The following is a 21,106-nucleotide window of genomic DNA, read 5'->3' on the forward strand; positions in this document are numbered from 1 at the left end:
GTAGTGCTTCATAGGAGACGCATATTATAAGACTATTTGGAGAACCCCCTCCTATGGTTATTTTTCTTTAAATAAAATTGTGTAAATGCTGTGTAAGCAGCTAATAGGGATGCTTATGATTTATGGAGCAATGTGTTCTAACCATTCACTGAACAAATATGCTACTTGGAACAAGTATGTTCCAAGACCTGTATGACGTGTCAAGAATCCCTTGGAGGATTCACAGTCTTATATGGGACAATGACAGTCACAATAAACCGCGGTACGTGTGCTAATCATAACTGCAGTAGCAACTAATATTTATCTGTTCATTTAGTATTGTGCTGAGTACAACTGCCTGTGATAAATCTCATTTAATCTTCACAATAATCTGTGTGATGATACCCATCTTCCATATTAAAAAAACTAAAGAGGTTAAATAATTAGTCTAAGGTTACATAGGTAGTGTTGAAACCCAGGATTTAACAAAATTCAACTGGAATGTAGGAATGGTTTGTTGAATGCTGTGGTTTAAGAAATTTTTACCTAGCAGTGTGAGTGATACAGGAGATCAATTAGGATAAAGAGACTGGTATTCAAGAGAAGAGACAGTAGGTTGCTACAATAGTCTGAGAGGTAATAAAAGCTTAAGCAATGACTATGGGGTTGAAAATACAGAAAAGGTGCAAAATATTTTGATATGGACTATGGAAATAATCTGCTGAGCTTTTATGCCACCTACATCAAAGTGAGCCCAAAGCTCTATTCTTGGGCCAAGCTCTGTGGGATAGCATGCCCTCATTGTCCTAGGAGAATGATGACCAAATAACTCAGCTCTAAGTAGCTTCCTAATCATTCTTCCTTTGTTTCTTCATCACCCTATGCCAGCTAGAACCCAAGTCTTTTCCTGGAATTGTAATCTCCAAGCTTCCTGCTGCTAGCTGTGCATGCCATCCTGTTAAGATCCTTCTCATCCTCTCCATACCCAAGAGCCTGCAGGTGCTGGGAGTCTGCACTTACTCTGCTTTCTGAACTTGGCCTCAACCTGATTTCACTGATTTCTCCAAACTGGTGCTCACCACATGAAGTTTCTTAGCATAAAATAAAACACCAAAGAATAAGGGGAGGTGTATACAACAGATAACACTGGAGTTGAAGGCTTTAGAGACAAGAGTAGTGGATAGAGATTGGGTCTCTACAAGTTACTTAATTGCTTTGAATTACAATTCATCAGCCTATTAAATGTGGTGATAAAACTCTTACAAAAATTGTGCATGTATACACATATATTTTAATTAAAGAATTTTTTAAATTCCTATTCTCCATTCCTCTCAATTCTTTGTACCTGGAGAGAGTTTAGTTAATTAGTTCATGTAGCCATAAATCAAACAATGGTTCACACTCAATGACATCTATCCACATAACATTTAGTCAAGATGATTACAAACTTTTCAAAAAGCTAACACTGAAAAAAATGAAATTAAAGGCAAACAGAAGAGTATTACATTCATTATGCCCGCCTCCAAAAACAATCTTGTCAAGCTTCTAAAAAGATAGTGCCCAAGAGATTTTCTCTACCAAATTTTTAATATTATGTATCTCATTCATCAAAGCAATATAATCTAAATAGAGCACCTATGTCATGTGGCTATAAATTGTGTGAGGGAAGCCCACACAGTAAATCAGTGTGATAAAGGATGATCACATTTTTTTTTTTTAAAGCTAATTCCATGAAAAACGCTTGTCCACTGTTAGTAACTGGACTGAATGAAAAGAGTATGTTGGGTAAATGAATGAGTGAATGGCCATCAACCTTAGAATCATCACCTCTAAGTGCTGAAGCCAACCATCCATTAAACATGGAATTACTTTCCTAGCACAAAATTCAAAGTAACTTACAAAAAATGATGGGTAAGAGTGGTGGTGGTGGTGGTGGTGGTATCATCACCATGACCATGACCATGACCATGACCATGACCATCACCATCACCATCACGACCACCGTCATCTTGAACACAGTACAATGGTTGCCAACGACAGCAACTACCCCCATGGCTCACTCTGGCCCAGGCACCGTTGGAAGTGTTCTACACACATGAATTCATTTAATCTCATATCAACCTTCTGAAGAAGGGTTTAACATTATTTCTGTTTTACATACCAGAAACTAAGGCAAAGGGACATGAATAACTTGCCTACGCTTATAGAACTAGAAAGCAGCAAAACTGGGAACGCAACCTGTGTGGTAAGCTAAGGCAGAACTGGCAAATAGTGTAGAACAAAGTAAGTACTGGAGAAAATGAGAGCAAATGACTTCATATAATGAGTTACTTACATTAAAACCACGAAAAATCCTAGGTGATAGACTGGATTCATTTTATATACATTGAGTAAAATATTGCAAGATGGTTAAAACAGAATACAGAACAATATTCAAAGAGCTAATGTCAAAGTAGAGCACTCAACCACAACGAACTCTGAAAATTCACTTTAAACTGTTGTTCAAAGAGGAAAAAAGCAATTAAGGAATCCAGGTTGCTGAAGGGTTGAAAGACTTGGAGGCTCATTTATATATGTTTGTCAGGAAGTTCTTCCATCAAAAAAGAAAATAAAAGAGTGACTAATTAATTTTAGAATTGGGACAGGTTTCATTCCACTCTACTACCTATCCTGACCTTCTCTATAAAATAAAAACTACCAACTGTTAGAGAAACATTATCCTGTAATAACTAAAATAGTCTGATTCACATAAAGAGAATACCTCAGTGCATCCTTGGTTTTCAGCGATGTCAGTGGTTCGGTCTGTACACCATTCATAACTCCTCCATCTTCTAAGTTCTGTGTGGAATCCTGTAGTCAAACAAACCCATAAGCATGTGGATGCTACGCATGTCGAACTGCAAATCTGAATAAAATGTCTCAACATGAGACAGCAAGTGGTTTTACTCTCAATATATATAGCATGCTCCGATTTTTTTGAAGACTGGAAACAGGTGTTAATCTTTTCAGGGCTTTCAATGTTCTCTTCTCTCCTGTTTGGTTTCTGAAATACTCAAATGGGCCATTTACACAAGGCAATATGTTAAGAGCTTTGGAATACATCATTTAGCTTCCTGCTACTCAACCATAAGCTTTTGGGATGGAGTGTTTTAAATCAGCAAGGAGAAGGGTACCAAAGGGAAGGTGCCACTGACAGGTGGTGATGTATTAGCTTTAATGTACTGTACTTGCCTGTACCCCCTGGTGACACTAAAAATATAAAGAAAAAAAATTCATGAAAAAAAAGTTGCCCGGCAAGGTCACTTCTGTCGGAAGTGTAACAGGACTGTGGCGGGAAAAGAAATCTGGAGTTCTTACTCTGTCACAAGACTCTCATTCTGAGAATGATCTTCAGCAGAAGGAAACTGAAATTAACCATTTAATTCCTAAAATGGTAAACATTCTTCCACTACAGAGAGCTAAGAGGGCCAGAGGAGGCAAGCGCTCCAGGACAGTGGCCATGTTGAGTTGGATGTTACATGGAATGGATTCTAAAAAGCAAGCTTGATTTTGAATCTCATTTGTAAGGCATCAGATTTCTGTTAAGCTTTGGAACTGCACTTGAGCAGAGGGATTCTGAAGATATACCACTCTTGAGAAGCAAAGTCATAAAGCCTGTTACTCATGGACTCAGGTATCCCTGAGCCAACAAACCACACGGAGAAGGACCCATTGTCAATCACCACACCTGTAAACAGAACATTCACGGATCCGGAAGCATCCTTGCAACAACAACAAAAAAGACAATATATCAGTTAAGAGGTTGGGCGTAAAGGAACTAGGCTAGTATCTTGAAGAAAGCAAGGCAGGGAGCCACAATTCAAGCAGTTTATCAGTGTGAAATGATTAAAAAGATGTATTTCACTTTTAGACGGAGTAGCAACATTTCGCATAGGGGTTCTGGGTTTTGTGAGGGACTTGTTCTACACTAGATTTTTTTCTTTAAAAAAATTTTTTTTCACCCTTTTAGAGGGATAAAGAAAGTGAAGAAAATCTAGAAATTCAAAAAATACATTTTAGTTTAAGGCACCAAATCTTTGAAAGCTTTCAAACATACCTACTATTATGAAGGACCTGATCTATGCCTACAGAGAAAACACCGGGCTGTCAGCTTACAAACATACTTAGGTAGATAATTTAACAAAATGCTTGAACTCGTGACTACTGCACGTGTCAGAACATTTGCACCTTCTTCCCCGACTCTCTTATACGAGAGGGAGTTCTATGAAGGGTCATGGCATGTCTAGTACTCTCTTAAGTACCCAACACACGGGGCTCATTTAGGGGATATTAATGAATGTATGAGCAGAATGGCATTGTACTAGTTTCCTAAAGCCGTGTAATAAATTACCCCCAAATTAAATGGATTAAAAAACCCTACTGTCTCTCAGAACTTCTGTGAGCCAAATATTTAGAAGTGGCTTAGATGGACAGTTCTGGGGTAGAATCTCTCATGAGGCGTCAACATCTCAAGAGGTCAGCGAGAAAAAAAATCATGGGTCTTAAAGCCCCAGTCATGTCTCTCATCTCTGGACTCTCAACTGTATTCCATTGATCTACATATATATCCTTAGGCCAGTACTACACTCTTGAGTACTTGGTTTTGTACTGAGTTTTGAAACCAGAAGTGAGAATTCCCCACATTTGTTCTTTTCCAAGTTTGTTTCAGCCCTTCTGAGTCCCTTGCATTTTCATACAATTTTTAGAATCAGAACATCAAGTTCTGCAAGAAAAAAAAAAAAGCCAGCTGGATTTTGGTAAGAATCACACCGAATCGGATGTCAATTTAGAGAGTATTAGCATGCTAACAGTATAAAGGTTTTACATCCATGAACAGTTAACAGTGGGTATCAGTTGAAATAAATCCTCTTACTGGTTCTGTAATTCTTCATGGATATACATTCTCAGAATGTCAAAGAAAAAACTGGGATAATGTTATAAAATGTTAACTATTTTTGTCTCTTTGCTTCCTACTCCAAGTGGAATTTTCTTGTTGATCACTTACGAAGATAAGAAAAGAGCACACTTTCTGGTTCAAATCAATATTCTACAAGGTTAAAATAACTTTTTTTCTAGTTCCAGTTAGATGGTAAGTAAAGGTTCTATTTATGTCAACAACATACTTAATGCTCTAAGTATATGGAAATGTCAATTAGAATTTGAAAGCAATATTGGGCCAATTGCAACGTGATACTCTGCTTAAGGGTAATTCTGAACTGACTACGGCTTTATAGCAATTATGTCAATAACCACAGACTTAAGAGAGAACACACACACACATTCACAGACTTCTCTAAGACAAGAGTTCCACTATTTTAAAAGGAGCATTGAAAAGTCTTTGCTTCGCCACAGCTATCAAAAAAAAAGGGCTGTGATAAACTAGAGTTTATCATCTCAACTAATGGGCAGTGAGTGTCACTTGCCAAAATCATTCCTATTTTTGCAATAACAGAATTCTTTGCTATTCTCTAGAGATGGGGCAGGCAGACAGATGCTCAGGGCGTTAGGCAAGGACAGGAAGCCAAAGCCAAATGGACTTGAACAACACGAGAGCAGTGCGGGGCTTTCAGACTTAGAGACAACAGCAACTTCTTTCTTGACGGGGTCCATAAATTCACTTTTTCTGAAAATTACACAATACCTGACAAGTAATAATTTAGGGGTGCTTAGGCTTTTCCTTCCCTAAATTACATGGTGAAGAGTCACGAAATCACATGTATCTAAAAATGAATTCCCCCCTCCCATAGCTTACGTAAGTAACTTTGAGAACAATCTGTGAAATCCGACTTTTTAGCCGGGAAGTAAAGGGGCAAAAATAATCTGAGGATGAAGAACGAGAGGTATAAACAAATGGTGTGGAACAGACATGATATTTCTTCAACTTCAGACTTGAGAAATATTAATGATGTGATTTCAAGTCCCCCAACTTGCCTTTAAAAAGTCAAGTTTGGGAAGCTCTACACTTAATTGTATTAATAAAACTATTATAATTCCTATGTTTAATGTTAAGTTAAAATAGATGCAATCCCCTACCTAGAATAGGAGGATCTAGAGCAACTTCAAAATTTTCTTTTGTCTCCTCTGTTTTCCCGCATTTACAATTTTTTCCTCTCTGGTAAAGTTCAGCGGGAGGAGGAGTCTGGCCAACCCAGCAGAGGCCTTGAAGAAGCTTGTCCTTTATCTCTTTTATCAGAGAAGGGAACATATCATATGTGGCTCTCACAACAGACAAGTTTAATTACTACAATTTTTAAAAAGTGAACATTTTTAGCAACACTTTCAGGATCATGGGAGCATTTCTGACAGCCAGAATGAGTTGGATTTAAACATCACTGCACTATTTTTAGCCTTAAAATCAACACTTACATAAATATTCCCAAACCAATTAGCAGCAGCTGGAAAGTAAAGGTGTTTACATTTAGTTAGCACCAGTGCTAACAACTTCAAGGCCTCCAAGCTGGAGGGAAGGGGCACAGCAGCAGGCAGGGCACTGGTCCCCGGGGGGATCCTGGTGTTGGCACCAGGCTATCATTCCATGTTCCAGTTCGTGAGGAGAGCGTGTATTTCATGCAACCTCATCAAGTTCTACGTCTCCAAAGAAATTTAATGCTCTTGATAAAACTTTTCCTCCTGAAAGAAAATGCTACGTGAATTCTCACTGCTTTTCCGGAGCCGACCGCAGCTCTAAGACAATACTAAAAACAGTTTTACAACTCTGTTTTTCATCTCTCAGATGAGAACTAAAATAGCTGTCCCGTTATCAACAGATGTCTTTGACGTATAGGTGAAAATATATGGCTTAGACATTTTCCCCCTCAGCGCTCTTTAGCCACATTTGAAACAACTTGCCCACAAAATTTTAATGGCAATTGAGTGACGTTTCAGAGCTCAGGTGCATATTATAACAATATTTGCATTTTAAAAAGCCAACTGCAAGTTTCTTTTGAAACTGCACATGAGTTTTAGAATGACAGTAATAGAAAAATTATACAGAGAAGACTGGAACGTCAGGTTATGTGCCTGATGCCATACATAAACATAATGTAAATTTTAAAATTAAAATTCTGGGCATAATTTCAGAACCTTTGTTTTTACATTTTAGAACAAGAATATCTGTGCTAAGTAAAAATAAGTTGTATTTGATAAGCACACAGATGAAATGATCATGCATTTTGGTAGTCAAGCACTGCTATTCAAGCTTGACCTAACAGACATTCTCTGTGCCTTGGGCAACACCTTACCATGGGAAATCGTACCTGCATAGATACCACCTCAAAAAGTTTCAGTTCTAGGGGCACCTGGGTGGCTCATTTATTAAACACCTGCATTCAGTTCAGGTCAGGATCCCAGGGCCCTGGGATAGAGCCCTGCTGAGAGGGAGGTCTGCTTCTCCCTCTCCTGCTCTCCCTGCTTGTGTTCCCTCTCTTGCCCTCTCTCTCTGTAATTAATAAATAAACAAAGTCTTTAAAAAAATATTTCAGTTCTATCAATTTAACATGCCCATAATTCCTTTTATATATTTTTTCGTATTTTTATTTATAAATATATATTAGACTATATATCCATATGTCTAGAAATAGGCAAGAAAATTGGAGATTGAAAAGTGCTAAATTTCAAGTTTTTTAAGAATAAGGACAATTTTAACAGAGTTCCTCAAATTTTAGCCTACATCAGAATCACCTGGAACCTTGTGAAAACAGATTGTTGGGGCTGAGGTTCTGACGCAGGAGATCTAGGGTAAGCCCTGTGAATTTGCGTTTTTAACAAGTTCCTGCTGCTTCTAGTCAAGGAACCACACTTTGAGAAACAGTGACCTACAGTAACTACTAAAGATCTTCAGAAACTCTTAACAATATTAATTAAGCACTGGAAAGAACGGCACTGATGAGCCAGTCCATTCATTTTATAGCTAAGAAAACTGAGACCCAGAACAATGAGGTGACTAGCCATTTTTACTTATTGTGACAGCAACAAATCCAGAATCCAGGATTCCTGATTTTCGGTTTAGTGCTCTCTTCTGAGTACCATGGTCATAGCTACTGACTTAATGAATGCTGACCTTATCATTCATTTTATCGATCCTGTTTTCATTCAATGACATTAACAAAAACTCTAATAAGGTCTTGAGTATATTTTCTGTCTTTCAAAGATCTCAAAATATTTCATATATAACTAGATGCATATTCATGACAATCCTAGATAATTTCTTGGCATTCTTATTTTAATTTTATGCATGGACATATCCAAAACAAAATGATTAATGTCATGTCCAAGGTGAAATGAAGGGTCAAAGACAGAACTAAGATTACGTAGGACCTGTCTCCTGAGATTTAGGTCTGCATACAAACACGTTAACTATATTTACATTGAAATATCTCTCAGTTACAGATTTAATGCAAATAGAATAAAGAAATAACATCCTATCATGAAAATTAAAAGAAATGATTTCTATGAAAATCTATCAAGTGTTTCATTATTCTGAAGACTGAGCTCTAATAATTCCATTTTTTAAACAAAAAGTTATTTTGGCAGAACACAATTAATTAGATCATAAATAATTAGTCCCCAAATCTTGGCTATGAGGTGTTCGTGCACACGTACACACATACTGCCAAGCCAAGAGTAAGTTACTGGAATAAACATGGGGTAAATCTGGACAGGACTGAAATAATCCTGGACTTTAAAAAATACACTAAAAGTCAGCAATCTTCCAGTGGACTGTCCCCCAGAGAGCACAGTTATGAATGACGTTCTGCCCAGGTTAAACCCCACCGACAACATAGAGTTGGCTATATCTTCTCTTCATCTGGTCTGTGTCCAAGACATATTGCATGATTTTAATAGATTTAATAAAAATAAATTTTAAAGGGGGGAAACTAAGGTACTGTAGTAAAATTAAGCTCCAGTCTAAGACAAAGGAGAACGTTTCCAATAGAAGTTCTCCCACTGCTTTGCCTAGTGACTGGACGCCTAATTTCCTGGCTCTCACTTTCATTATCTGTAACATGGAGATAGGAAGATTTCTATTTCCATTCCAGATCTAAAATGTCCCAGGACTCAGTGAAGGTACACTACATAGTAAGGCAGGAAAGCCCCCACTGAAGAAACATACTTAGAAAAATTCTCCAAGAGATCAATTAAGAGGTGATTATTCATTTGAACAAATGCTTTCTTGGAAGGCTTCTCCTGAGAAGCAAATTCTCACAGAAATATATAATTTTATACTTTCTTCACATATGGATTCTAAATAACTTTTGAGGAACAAATCTATGGCATGAGGTAAAGCACACTTAAAACCTAACCCTCCCATCTATACCTCATTATCTTGTTATTTTCTATGATCTTTTTTGGATATTTCCTTTCCTTCTTGTTAATTAGCACAGTTAGAATTCACTGGTATGATTTCCCAGTATTCTGAGTTAGGTCTGAGAAGACAGTGAAAAATTTTTTAATATATATTTTTTTAAAAATGTAGACCCTTTACACATTTTACCTGCTGGGTGTGTGTGTGTGTGTGTGTGTGTGTGTGTGTGTGTGTGTGTTGCTTATGTGTTTCTAGTAGGAATTTTTTTTTAAAGATTTTATTTATTTATTTGACAGAGATCACAAGTAGGCAGAGAGGCAGGCAGATAGAGAGGGGGAAGCAGGTTCCCTGCTGAGCAGAGAGCCCGATGTGGGACTCGATCCCAGGACCCTGGGATCATGACCTGAGCCGAAAGCAGAAATTTTAACCCCCTGAGCACCCCTCTAGTATGAATTTTAAAGTGGTCTTGACTAAGCCTGATACCACAGAGTTAAAACCTCGTAGGAGTTTAAAGAGCATGGGGGCAGGGGAGTAGATTCTGTTTTGTTTGTGAGATTTGAGAATAGACACACTGACCAATCTCACCGAGGTACCAAAGGAAAACCACCATTGATGTGAGGAACAGCGTGTCACCTGTTCCAATCTTTCCACAGAAGCCCAACCAACACCAATGGGTTGCTGCTTCCCAAGCAAACACATTAGTGAAAGACTGCTTTAAAATTCAGAGAAATGTGGGAGTTCAGAAGTTCAACAAGGGGATTCTGCAACCCTTATTTTAATGTCCACTCTTTCTTACTCACACTCAACACATTTCAAAAAGTGCTGAAATGAAAAGTAGGAAACACATGAATTTTTTTTTTCCAACACTGACACATACTTATAATGACCACTTTGACTTATAGATTCTTGCCCCCACCCAGTTGTAGCTGATTTTCCCTACTTTTCTATATTTATTAACCACTTCAGAACCACTGGAGCTTAATGCTGAGGCCCAAGGTGACACTGTCTATTTCTGAAAGGGTGACAATATTGAACGATACAGCACACACTCCAGTAAGGGTCTGCTTGAGATCACGCTCCCACCATAAAACAGAGGCTCAAAGGTATTGTAAACATCTGCTGCTCTTCCATTTAATCTACTTAAACTGTACCATCTTCCCAAATATTTAGAATATAGGACTGCGAAAAGGGACAGTTGGATGGCACTGGGGCCTCACATATGTCTATAAACCATCACCCAAAGCTGGTCAGCAATTACAAAAAATTTCTAGCTTAATCGTTTTCACTTTGCTGGCTGAAATACATTTCTTTTTTTTTTTTTTTTTTAAGATTTATTTATTTATTTATTTGACAGAGATCACAAGTTGGCAGAGAGGCAGGCAGAGAGAGAGAGGAGGAAGCAGGCTCCCTGCTGAGCAGAGAGCCTGATTTGGGGCTCGATCCCAGGACCCTGGGATCATGACCCGAGCCGAAGGCAGAGGCTTTAACCCACTGAGCCACCCAGTCGCCGCCTGAAATACATTTCAATCAAGTTTGACTCAGGTAAATGTACCACAGGCATTTAAGCAAAGCTGTAGGACTTTCAGGTTTGGCTGGGAGAAAGTATAAAGATAAAAGGACAGATTATTAAAGGCATACTTCTCATTTGTACGAGCACCTCACTCTTGCTGCCACAGGCACACTTTCCTCCTGGTCTTCACTATGAAAACCTTCACTGTGAAAATGGGATGTGGAAAATTTTGAATCCACAGACCAAGTCCATAAAGATGTGTTTTAGCAAGGAGGCGGGGGGGGGGGGGGATGCACAGGGTATTATGTGTATGCTTGGTTTAGTAGAACCTTTCAAAAAGATTTTCAAAATAAAGGAAGTAAAAAATCTATGTTGAAAATCCTTTATAATGATCAGATGGGAGCACCAAGCTTACAACCCATCTTCATTCATGAATAAGGCACATTCAAGGACTTAAAAAAAATGTCCTTCCATTGCCCTCATCCCATAAGCATTTTACTCTCCTCTCATCCAGGCCCCAACTCCTTTCACCCTGCCACGCACACTTACCTCTCTCCCATGACCTCCATCTATCTTTGCACACAATCATTTTGCCATTCGCTTTGTCATTCTTGCATTTCACTCCATGACACCTTTATTGGAAGCCTCTAGTTTCGAAAAAGTGATCTCACTAACTTATAAAGACCAATTGAAAATAAACATTGGGGAAGGATCTTCTCTGACAATGTAAGATGCACTTGAAGCAATCTTGGCCGTGACATATGTGAAGAATGAGAAACAGCAGGAGAAGGAATAGTACCGCACAAGGAAAGCAGCAGGGCAAGGCAGAGCCAGCTGTGCCATCTTGGGTGTTAACAACATGTGGAAACAGCTTTAAGGAAAGTGCACAGGTCTGAACCCCAGAGAACATCTGTAGTCAAGAGTCACAGTCAGCAAAAAAGTATGCTTTTGTTTTGTTTTTCTCTAGATAGAGAGATACAATAGAGAGTTGGGGAGATTCAGCAAAAGTAGCTATAACTAACGAGACTAGATCATATAAGGAAGGAACCATGCGTTTCTGCTCAGATACAAATGTTCTCTACTTAAAACTGTACAGTACCTGAGGTGTGGGGGGAAGTTCTGCCCCATTAAGAAGATCTCATTAGTCTAGATATCAATAGTTAAAATGTAGGCTGCAAGTGGGCTGTGGTTTTCTTCACTTATATATCCCCAAAGACTGGAACAATGCTTGGCATAAAGTAGATACTCAACAAATGTCTAGACACACCAGCTGCATAGACCACCACTGCTTTTCCGGCAAACATCTATCCCACCTTCAACATCCTTTAATAGAATGGGCACGTCTCCTTGAGCTCTCTACATAGATGCAGTCTTGCTCCTCAGGCCATGTTAGTGCCGTACAAAAGTTCCATATTCATTTCAGGGTAGGCAAGGATTCCTTTGTAGGTCTGTCTCCCTTGCTTGGTTCTGACATCCCGGGGGTGGGGAATGTGTCTTTTCTAGTTTTGTATACCTGTCGCCTAGCACAGGTCTGAAATACAATAAATATTTCACTTTAGAGGTGTTTACTGGATAAAGAAATCCTTTCCCTAGAAATCCTTTACTGTAAAGTCGCTTAGGTAACATTCGATAAAAAAATAATATGTATGTATCTCAACATTGGTGAACGCTCTACAACGTGCAGAGTATTACACGAGACTATGGGGGGATTCAAAGATGTCTGTGACACTGTCTTTACATTCAAAGCTGCAAACTAGCTGAAACTGTTGCCAGAGGCATCTCTGGCAAGAGAATTTAAAGCAGAATTGAAAGCTAATCTTTATTTATGGATGAAAATAATTGAAGTAAAAGAATGCACCAATTTGTACCTGGCTGGTTATGATTCTTTATATATGGCTTTATATTTTATTTATCATAATGCAATGTAAAATGCCTTCCATTATTTATAAAATATTTCTAAACCAATATTTAAAGCCATCTAAATTCCATGGTCACTGGAAGCTTGAGTTTTTCAGGCTCTTGCCAGCTGGGAAAGAAACCCCAACATGCTGAAACCTCTAGACAGGAGAGTCTTGATCATGGGAAAGACAGTGACCTTGCACCTGAGGCAGGACCATGAGCAAAGCCCCACTACTGTAGCAAGGCTCTCCGTAATTTTTATTCACTATCCCCTTCTCTTCCAGCTCTCTCACTTCTTTAGATCCAAACACAGGTCAAGGTGACAAAAAACCTCTCGGCTCAATGGCCTTTTTCCCATTGTTCCTCCCTCCTTGGGCACCTCCTTATCCTTCAACGGTACATCCCTTCTTACATACCTCCAAATCTACCTCCTCCTCCATTATTTGTGGAATGCCCTGAAACTCTTTCACAACCTCAAGAATTTCTTCAACTATCCTCTCTATCACCTAAATTTAAATGAAAACTGACATTCCCCAGGGGACCCACTTACTCAGCATCCCTCTGAAGTAGGACATGTCCATTATCTTCATGCTCCCAACCTCCAACCTAGAGCTGCTTCTACACTGAGCTTTTGTTTCCTCGTTTATAACCTGCGGCATCCTTCCTTGCCATCGCCTTCTCATTGCCTTCACCAATCAATCTTTGCGTTAGTCCTCTAGCATTTCCTCCAGTCCCATTATTTTAACTAGTTTATTTATCTACTTCCCCCCATGCCTCATCTCTTGTTCTCATCCTGGTTGATTTTCACTTCTGCAGTGTCCTTACACCTTCACTTCACTCACTAACTTCTTGCTTCTGTTTCAGAAACTAGAACCAAAAGCAAAATCAAATACAGGAAGCCAAGGGAGGGGCCAACCTAAGTCCTTATTACTCGCCAAGGAGATATTCTTGTGAATCAAAACCTACTAAATGAGATGTTAGCCAGGGCTAGCAAACCCATGAGCCAAACAGGATTCATTCAGTTCACACACACTTATTGTGGGTTTCCATTGTGCCAGGCACTATGCTAAGTAGTGGGGATAAAAACGTATATACTCCTCACCTTAATGAGCTCCTTTTGGGGAGAAAGGAGCAGAGAGGCCAGAGAGAAGGGAGTAGCAGCTGGTCTCACTAATATTCATCTGTGTATGCTCCAAAATTCAACTCAACTGAGCACCAGTCAGATCCCAACTGTAGTGCAATTCTTTCCCCAACCTTGACCCTTCTTGCATGTAACAGCTGAATAAGCAAGTCGACTAACAGAAATTAATTATTCTTCATCTGAAGCAGTATTTTTAGTCGTTGTTTTTTTTTTAATCATAGTCTCATCTGCAATACTAAGGGTAATGATTCATCTCCCAATACAGATATATATATATATATATATATATATATATATATATATGCATATACACATAGAATTGTGCATAAAATGTTCACGGCTTTCAAAACTCCTCAATCTTGACAATGATCTCAAGGTTCAGATGGGACATCCATCTGCTAATCTAAGCCCATATGTTGGACAGAATCATGAGATTTGTCTTACAGGAATATTAAATGTTTTCAGAGATTCTTAGATAGTGATCGCTACACGGGACAGTATCTGAACAGGACAGGTGGTGGCTGCTACAGATAAAAGGCCTGAGTGGATTTGGGAGGGTGCCCCACTGATCACACTGCCCATCTACTCCCCTGAGAACCTCCAGGGAGGGGAGAGGCACGGTACAAACATCCCTTCAACACATGTCAGCAGACGTTGCAATCTTTTTCTGAAGCCTCCTTGACAAGCTAAGTGATTAGCTTCTGAACTTCTCAGTGTGAGTGACTCACATCGCGCCATTGCAAAATTACAAATTATTACATGTTCTGGACCTTTGGCTTACATGCAGTATATACGAAATTTCAAATGTTAAATCTGTAAGTACTAAAGGTGTGATGTTCTTGACTACTGGTCCATTTGTGGCTATTCTGAGATTGACAAATTCTAGCCTCTGATTCTTAAATCTCTTCCAACCACTGCCTCCAAGCAATTACTAGAATATGTGGCAAATGTGCTACATATTTCCTTTTTTTTTTTCTTTTAAAGATTTTATTTATTTATTTGACAGAGAGCACAAGTAGGCAGAGAGGCAGTCAGAGAGAGAGAGGAGGAAGCAGGCTCCCCGCTGAGCAGAAAGCCCGGATGCTGGGCTCGATCCCAGGACCCTGGGATCATGACCCGAGCCAAAGGCAGAGGCTTTAACCCACTGAGCCACCCAGGCACCCCATACTCCACAGATTTCTTAATTCACATTTTTAGAACTGCTTCTATTAGATAGTGATGATTTAATCCAAATGGCATGCCTGGGTTAACCTTTGACTCTCATCCAGATCTACCAAATGACCATAGCTAATGGGGCAATTCCATGGGACAAGAAAATTTAAGCAATTAAAAACTGGTAGAGGATGAAACTGGCAGATGGTTTAGAACTTCTGATTCTTCTTACATAAGAGCTACAAACCAGCTTCATGAAGAACTTCCCAGAATCACAGGGCCAACCTTCCACATAGCATGGGTATCATTGCCAATTTCTCTACCACTTCCACTTTTATTCTTTTTTTTTTTTTTTAAGATTTTATTTATTTGACAGAGAGAAAGCTATCGAGAGAGGGAACACAAGCAGGGAGAGTGGGAGAGGGAGGAGGCCTCCTGCCTGGAGACAAATGCAGGGCTCGATCCCAGGACCCTGGGATCACGACCTGAACTGAAGGCAGACGCTTAACAAATGAGCCACCCAGCTGCCCCTCTGTAAGGGCCTATTTAGCCAGAATGGCCCCACCCCGGTTGAACAGCCATTTTGTTGTTTATGCAGTAAAACTTAAGTGGACCCTGCCCCACCCCCCCCAGGGGAACTTACTTGAAAGCAAGTCTGGGAAACCAGTCCCAGGTAACAAAGCCCAAATACAAGGGTGGGTCAGGTCAGGTGGAGATAACAGCCCGAAGGCAGGGATGAGTTGGGTCAGATGGAGACATCCAATCAGTAAAGCGCGCATACTGTCTCCCTCGCTACCAAGGAGGATGGGCCCCGCCTTTTGGGCACCTTTTGGGCGCCAATTCTGACCAAGGTGAGAGGCTAGTTCAAATAGCTACTACGGGGTGAATTGTAATTCAATTGGCCACCCGTGTGTGACCTAGCAGGACTGTGCAGCTTTCTCTGTGTGTTACAATCTCATCTGCCACCTGTGTGTGGCCAGGCCCAACCACATGGCCGTTGCTCTATAAGTTAGTCTGTGAGGCAGGGAGTGGTCGCCCTTTCTGTAAGGGGCGGCCCCGACCAGTCTGTTTGACGGTCGGTTTGATTCTTGATGCTTGGCGTGAAATAAAGCTTTGCTTGACCTTCGCTTTGTATCAGTCTCGCTCATTTGACCATGGACCCATTATTGGGGGACCCAACACCTCTACCACCTCCACTTTCATTAGGCTTCAGGAACACTGTAACTACACTCAGTAAAGGCTATCTGATCAATGTCATATGAAATTCTTACAAAAGCTCACATGATTTCAAATTGACAAAGTTGGAAGAAAGCAAGCCATGCCAGTCTACATTAGGTTCCCTGCTTGAGTTTTATCAGTATACAGTGGACACTCATCTTTATAGAACAAATAAATCAATGAACAAACCAACTCATCCATCCTGGTGCCTGTGAACTAGGCCGTACCTCTACCCTCCCTCCCACGGAAATGTGGGGCAGCTCACCTTTTCATAACTGCGTACAGAAATAACATACTGAAAGGAAACTGTATCTTTCTAATCACTCAGCACAACGTCGGTTTATTAATACTTACAAATATTTGAATGTTTCCTGAACTATATTTTTAATAAATGAGCAGTTTAATAGAAGGGTAAAAAAAAAAAAAATGAAGTGGTCCTTTTTCAAATCTATACCAGATCACTTCCTCAATGACACCACAAAACAGAGTCCCAAGTGAAAAAGGAGAAAGAGTTCTAATCAAAGCCTCCCTTGGCCTGAACAAAATAGAGATTTTCTTTTTATTCAATTTCTGTTAAGGTTGCTGCCACAACATCATCACCCAGGCCCTCAGCCATGGCTAATCAGTGACGCAATCTCACACTTTTAACGAACTCCCAGGGTCGCACAGAAAAGTGCATGCTTCCTGACAGATGAGAGTTTTTAAACTGAGTGGTGATGGAAACCCCTCTCTTCGCTCCTTATTACAAGGGAAATACTTCTACTGTCGCTGAGGGCACTCAGGTGATGTGTCTCTACAAAATACAGCAAATGACCTCTTCACTTGTGAGGCAATCACAGCGGATTAAAATTACAGCATTTAAGAGCTCTTCAGAAGGGAATGGCAACAGGAAACAAAAATAATAGGTCTATATAATCAAATATATTGGTTAACTTTCTGTGGGTGACCTTTTTCTAAGGGATGATCAAATATGACAATAAGGAAAATCTTAATTTTTATTCATTCTTCAAGATGGAAATACATGCATACAGAAAGGGTAATGGCTAGGATTTTCACTGGAGAAAAGACCAGGAACAAAATAGTGCACTCAGTGCACTTACCCTCTGCTTTAATAAACGAAGCCTCTTAGCAGAAAGAGAGACAATGATTTGCTGGCTGGTACAGAGCAGTAGGCTGAAGTGTCATGGACAGTGAAAAGAATCAGGGCAAGCAATTTGTGTGTATTTCCTTGTTCTCCCCAGTCTGACGGTAAGATGTACTCATCAAGATGGCACATGGTTTCATGGCTGGGTACCAAGATTTGGGGCTTGTAGAGAAGAGAGGGCATCTGTTTTGCAGCATTCTATATACTTTGCAGCATGAAGTCAGCAGTTAGTTGTATAAATCTATATTATTGATGTGAAAGAGTATCAGAATGTGCCAAATTAGCATATCCAAAATATGCTACTGAGGCAAAAAGGACTATTGTGAGCTAAAGACAATTGAGAACAAGCAGATGCTAGGAAAAGCTCTTTAGCTCATCCTAATGCCTAAAAGTAAAGTACAAATTTCCTCTTTTATAAAGGAAATTTCCATTTGTAAAGACGCCTTCCTACGCAGAAGACAGCTATTCCAAGAGACAACTCTTATCACTTGATTCTTATCTGCATAACAAGGCAACACTTCTTTACCACACATTTCTTCTTCTTACCTTCCCAAAGCATGCTTCCCAGGTTCAGAAACCCCCAACGCTTTCTCCTTGTTTAGCCCTAAATGGATATAAGCCTCACCCATCTGGCTACCTCCTTGAGCCACATTTTTCGAACTCTTATGCAAGCATGTGCATTATGTAACTAAAACTGTTTTTTCTTTTGTTATATCTTTATCAGTTCGATTCTTTGGCCTCAGCCACAGGAATCTACAAGAGTAGAGGGACAAAGAAGTTGACCAGGAAGCAGAGAGTCATAGAAAGGAGTTTAGAAACGGAAAAAAATGAGTCAGTAACCATCTATATTAATGTAATGTGAATTTGTCCCATTCTGTTGTCAGACTTTTAGCCCCCAAAAAAGGGTGCAACTTGAGGGCCAATTTTTAAATAGGGGGACCAAGAACAGGCCACCACAAGATGGGTCACTTTGGCATGAACGTTATTTGAGTTAAAAGCAATCAAAACCCAGCAGACTCAGGAAAAGCTCTGTTCCTCCTCTTCAATTTCCTGCTCCTACCAGAGAGCTATTGATAGAGATTCCTCTTTACCTAAGAAACTTATCTACATAATAGGGTAAACTTTGTTTTCCAAACATCTCTTTTCACCTTCCTGCTAATAAATGGTCTTTCTCTTCTTTGTACCCTCAGACTCCTACCTCCTCTCCTTAGCTCATATAAGCATTCTGTTGCCTAAGTGTCTTTAGAATTTCCCATATCTGTGTGAATCTCCCTATGCACACTAAGTAAGATTTTCTCCCATTATTTTGTCTCTTATCAATTTAATTCTTAGTCCCGGTAGAAGAATCTTTGAGGGTAGAGGAAATTTTTCCTCCCTCACAACAGTTCTCTCATATTCTTGTGATTATGGTTCCAAATGACTTGACACAGAGGGAAATTTGTTGGCTTTTTTCCCATTATTTTTCAAAACAATTCAGTCATTTCCCAAATCCAAGTTATCACAATGCACCCTATTCTTTTACAAAGCAATATACCAATCAACTTATTCTTTTCCTGTCCATCTGAATAAGTCAATCCTCAACGTGTTCATGCTTCTAGACTTCTTATCTGAATTCATTTCCTCACTTAAGTCCAAACTCTGTCAAGTTGTAATCTTTACCTCGGTAAGAACTGACTCTGTACAGCTGTCAAATGTAGAACTGGGTGTGTGTTCTATCATTACCTTCAGGTTCCATGAGGGAACTAATGATGACTTCTCAATGTGGGTGTCTGTTTCTGGAAAGACTAGCAAGTGTCCAAGAGTTAGAGCCTCCAGGCAAAAACTTGGTAGTCATTTGGTTTACAGTTTAAACTCTTTAAAGCCTGATGCCATGCATTTTATTGTCTCCAGAATCATATTCATCTGGACACTTACACATAAAAATATCTCTCAAAATATACCACTGCTCTGGACTAGAACAGTTGGTCTAACCTTACTGTCTGCAGTACTTCCAAAGTCACATTTGAAGCCATGCTTTAAGAATTTCTTAGGTATGGCTTCTAGTCAAGACATGATTTTCTGCATGGAATGATGATGTACCCATTCTGCCTGCTCCTACCTTCAACAGCTAGTGTGATCAGCATCACTTTAAATCTGGTAGAGGTTTTGTTTGTGTCTTTGATGCTACCATTTGCCATATTACTTTGTCATCTGAATCATCTAACATTAACACTAATGAAATGGTGACATTCAGTCCAGGCTGGTGCCTTTTCACACCACCATTTCTGATAAAATTTTACTTTTCTCCACCTATTTTTTGATAAAGCAATGTCGTTTCAACACATTATTAACTTTATCTCTTGCATTACTCAAATAATCTCATTAAAAAGATGTTTTGTGAAGTGTAAAGAACCTACTAAAATATGACCATTTTTGCCCATGATACTGAAGACAGCAAGAAAAAAAGGAGAAATTTTACGGCTCAAATTGCCATGGTGGATGACTTCTTAAAAAAGCTAGCTACAGGGCTGCCAGGATTATAGAATGCCAAGTCCCATGCCCCACTTCAGCCGAAAGAGCACTATAATTTGATTAGCATAAAAAGAAGAAATGAAGCAGCTAATTTATGGAAAGTACATTATATGATGGACAAAGAAGAATGACACTTTTAATCAATGGAGGAACAAGTACATGTACGTGTGTGTGTGAAATATATGTGTGTGTGTGTTTTAAGCTGAAATTTAAAAGACACCAAAAAGAGAACTCAAAACTTTATTTCCTTAAAAAAACAGAATATTTTCCATCTTCAGTTTGGACACACTTTTAAGTTTAGACAATTTTCCTTTGTTTTTATCATTAATACTCTCCTTGTTGAAGAAGAACTTAAAACACACACACACACACAAAGGCTTAATTTTGACTGCATTAATATGAACTGTTAAATATACTTCTAAGACTCTCAGCAAAAAAAGCCAAAGGAGGGCTGCTAAGAATGTCCATATCTAAAATCTAAATTTCAATTATCTGCTATATTTGCAACTTCATGCTTTACACAATGTGCCAGAAGAAATGGCTTAGTGGCCTAAGCATCTGGTTTTAAATTGTTGTATTCCTTGAACCACACACAATTTATTCATCCACTAGACCTTGCAGAGGCTAGAAATGCAGACAAGTCGGACCACTGACAGGCTTATTCATCCAGTGCGGTTTACACTGCTGGGGGAGCAGTGGGCTGGTCCTAGTTCTCCCTTCTATTTTATAATTACAGCAGACCCTACTTTGAGTGAAGACTCTACTTCAGGAGTACCCCATAGAGTGTCTCCAGTGTAATGAAATACATAAAGTAGTAGGGGAGTCATTACTTTGAAAATATGACAAAATATTTAATAACCAAAACATGGCCACAGTAACTAAAATTTTCAAAAGGGGAATAGAACTGATCCAGAGGTAACTCAAACCATGCAGAACTAAGTGCAACTAGATGTCTTAGTCTCTGAGGCAGTATGAAGAGAGGCCTCTGTAATTGCTCCCACATAAGTGACTTGTTTATTCCTGCCTCTCATATTCTATGTGATTGTTCCTAGAAAATAAAGAGGCCACAAGAGAGTCCACTTAGAATGCTTCTGTCGTGTAAATATGTCTGCACTATAAGGCTTTCCAAAGAGTTGCACTTCATTTTGTATTATTTCTGTAATATTTACTGTTACCTGAGAGAAAAAACAGTACGTCTTATTGAAGTCT

The 21,106-nt window shown here is 39.3% G+C and overlaps 1 protein-coding gene across 1 annotated transcript in view; it reads right to left on the reverse strand.

Moving 5' to 3' along the window:
• Positions 1-21,106, reverse strand: part of PARD3B (par-3 family cell polarity regulator beta) — a 1,020,734-nt gene that overhangs the window by 473,326 nt on the left and 526,302 nt on the right. The window contains exon 5 of the mRNA XM_032859992.1: positions 2,741-2,829. Within this exon, the coding sequence (XP_032715883.1) occupies positions 2,741-2,829 (89 nt within the window). The remainder of the gene's footprint in view (positions 1-2,740; positions 2,830-21,106) is intronic.

Source organism: Lontra canadensis, unplaced genomic scaffold, assembly GCF_010015895.1.
Source record: "Lontra canadensis isolate GAN:19392208 unplaced genomic scaffold, GSC_riverotter_1.0 scaffold18, whole genome shotgun sequence".
NCBI classification, from domain to species: domain Eukaryota; kingdom Metazoa; phylum Chordata; class Mammalia; order Carnivora; family Mustelidae; genus Lontra; species Lontra canadensis.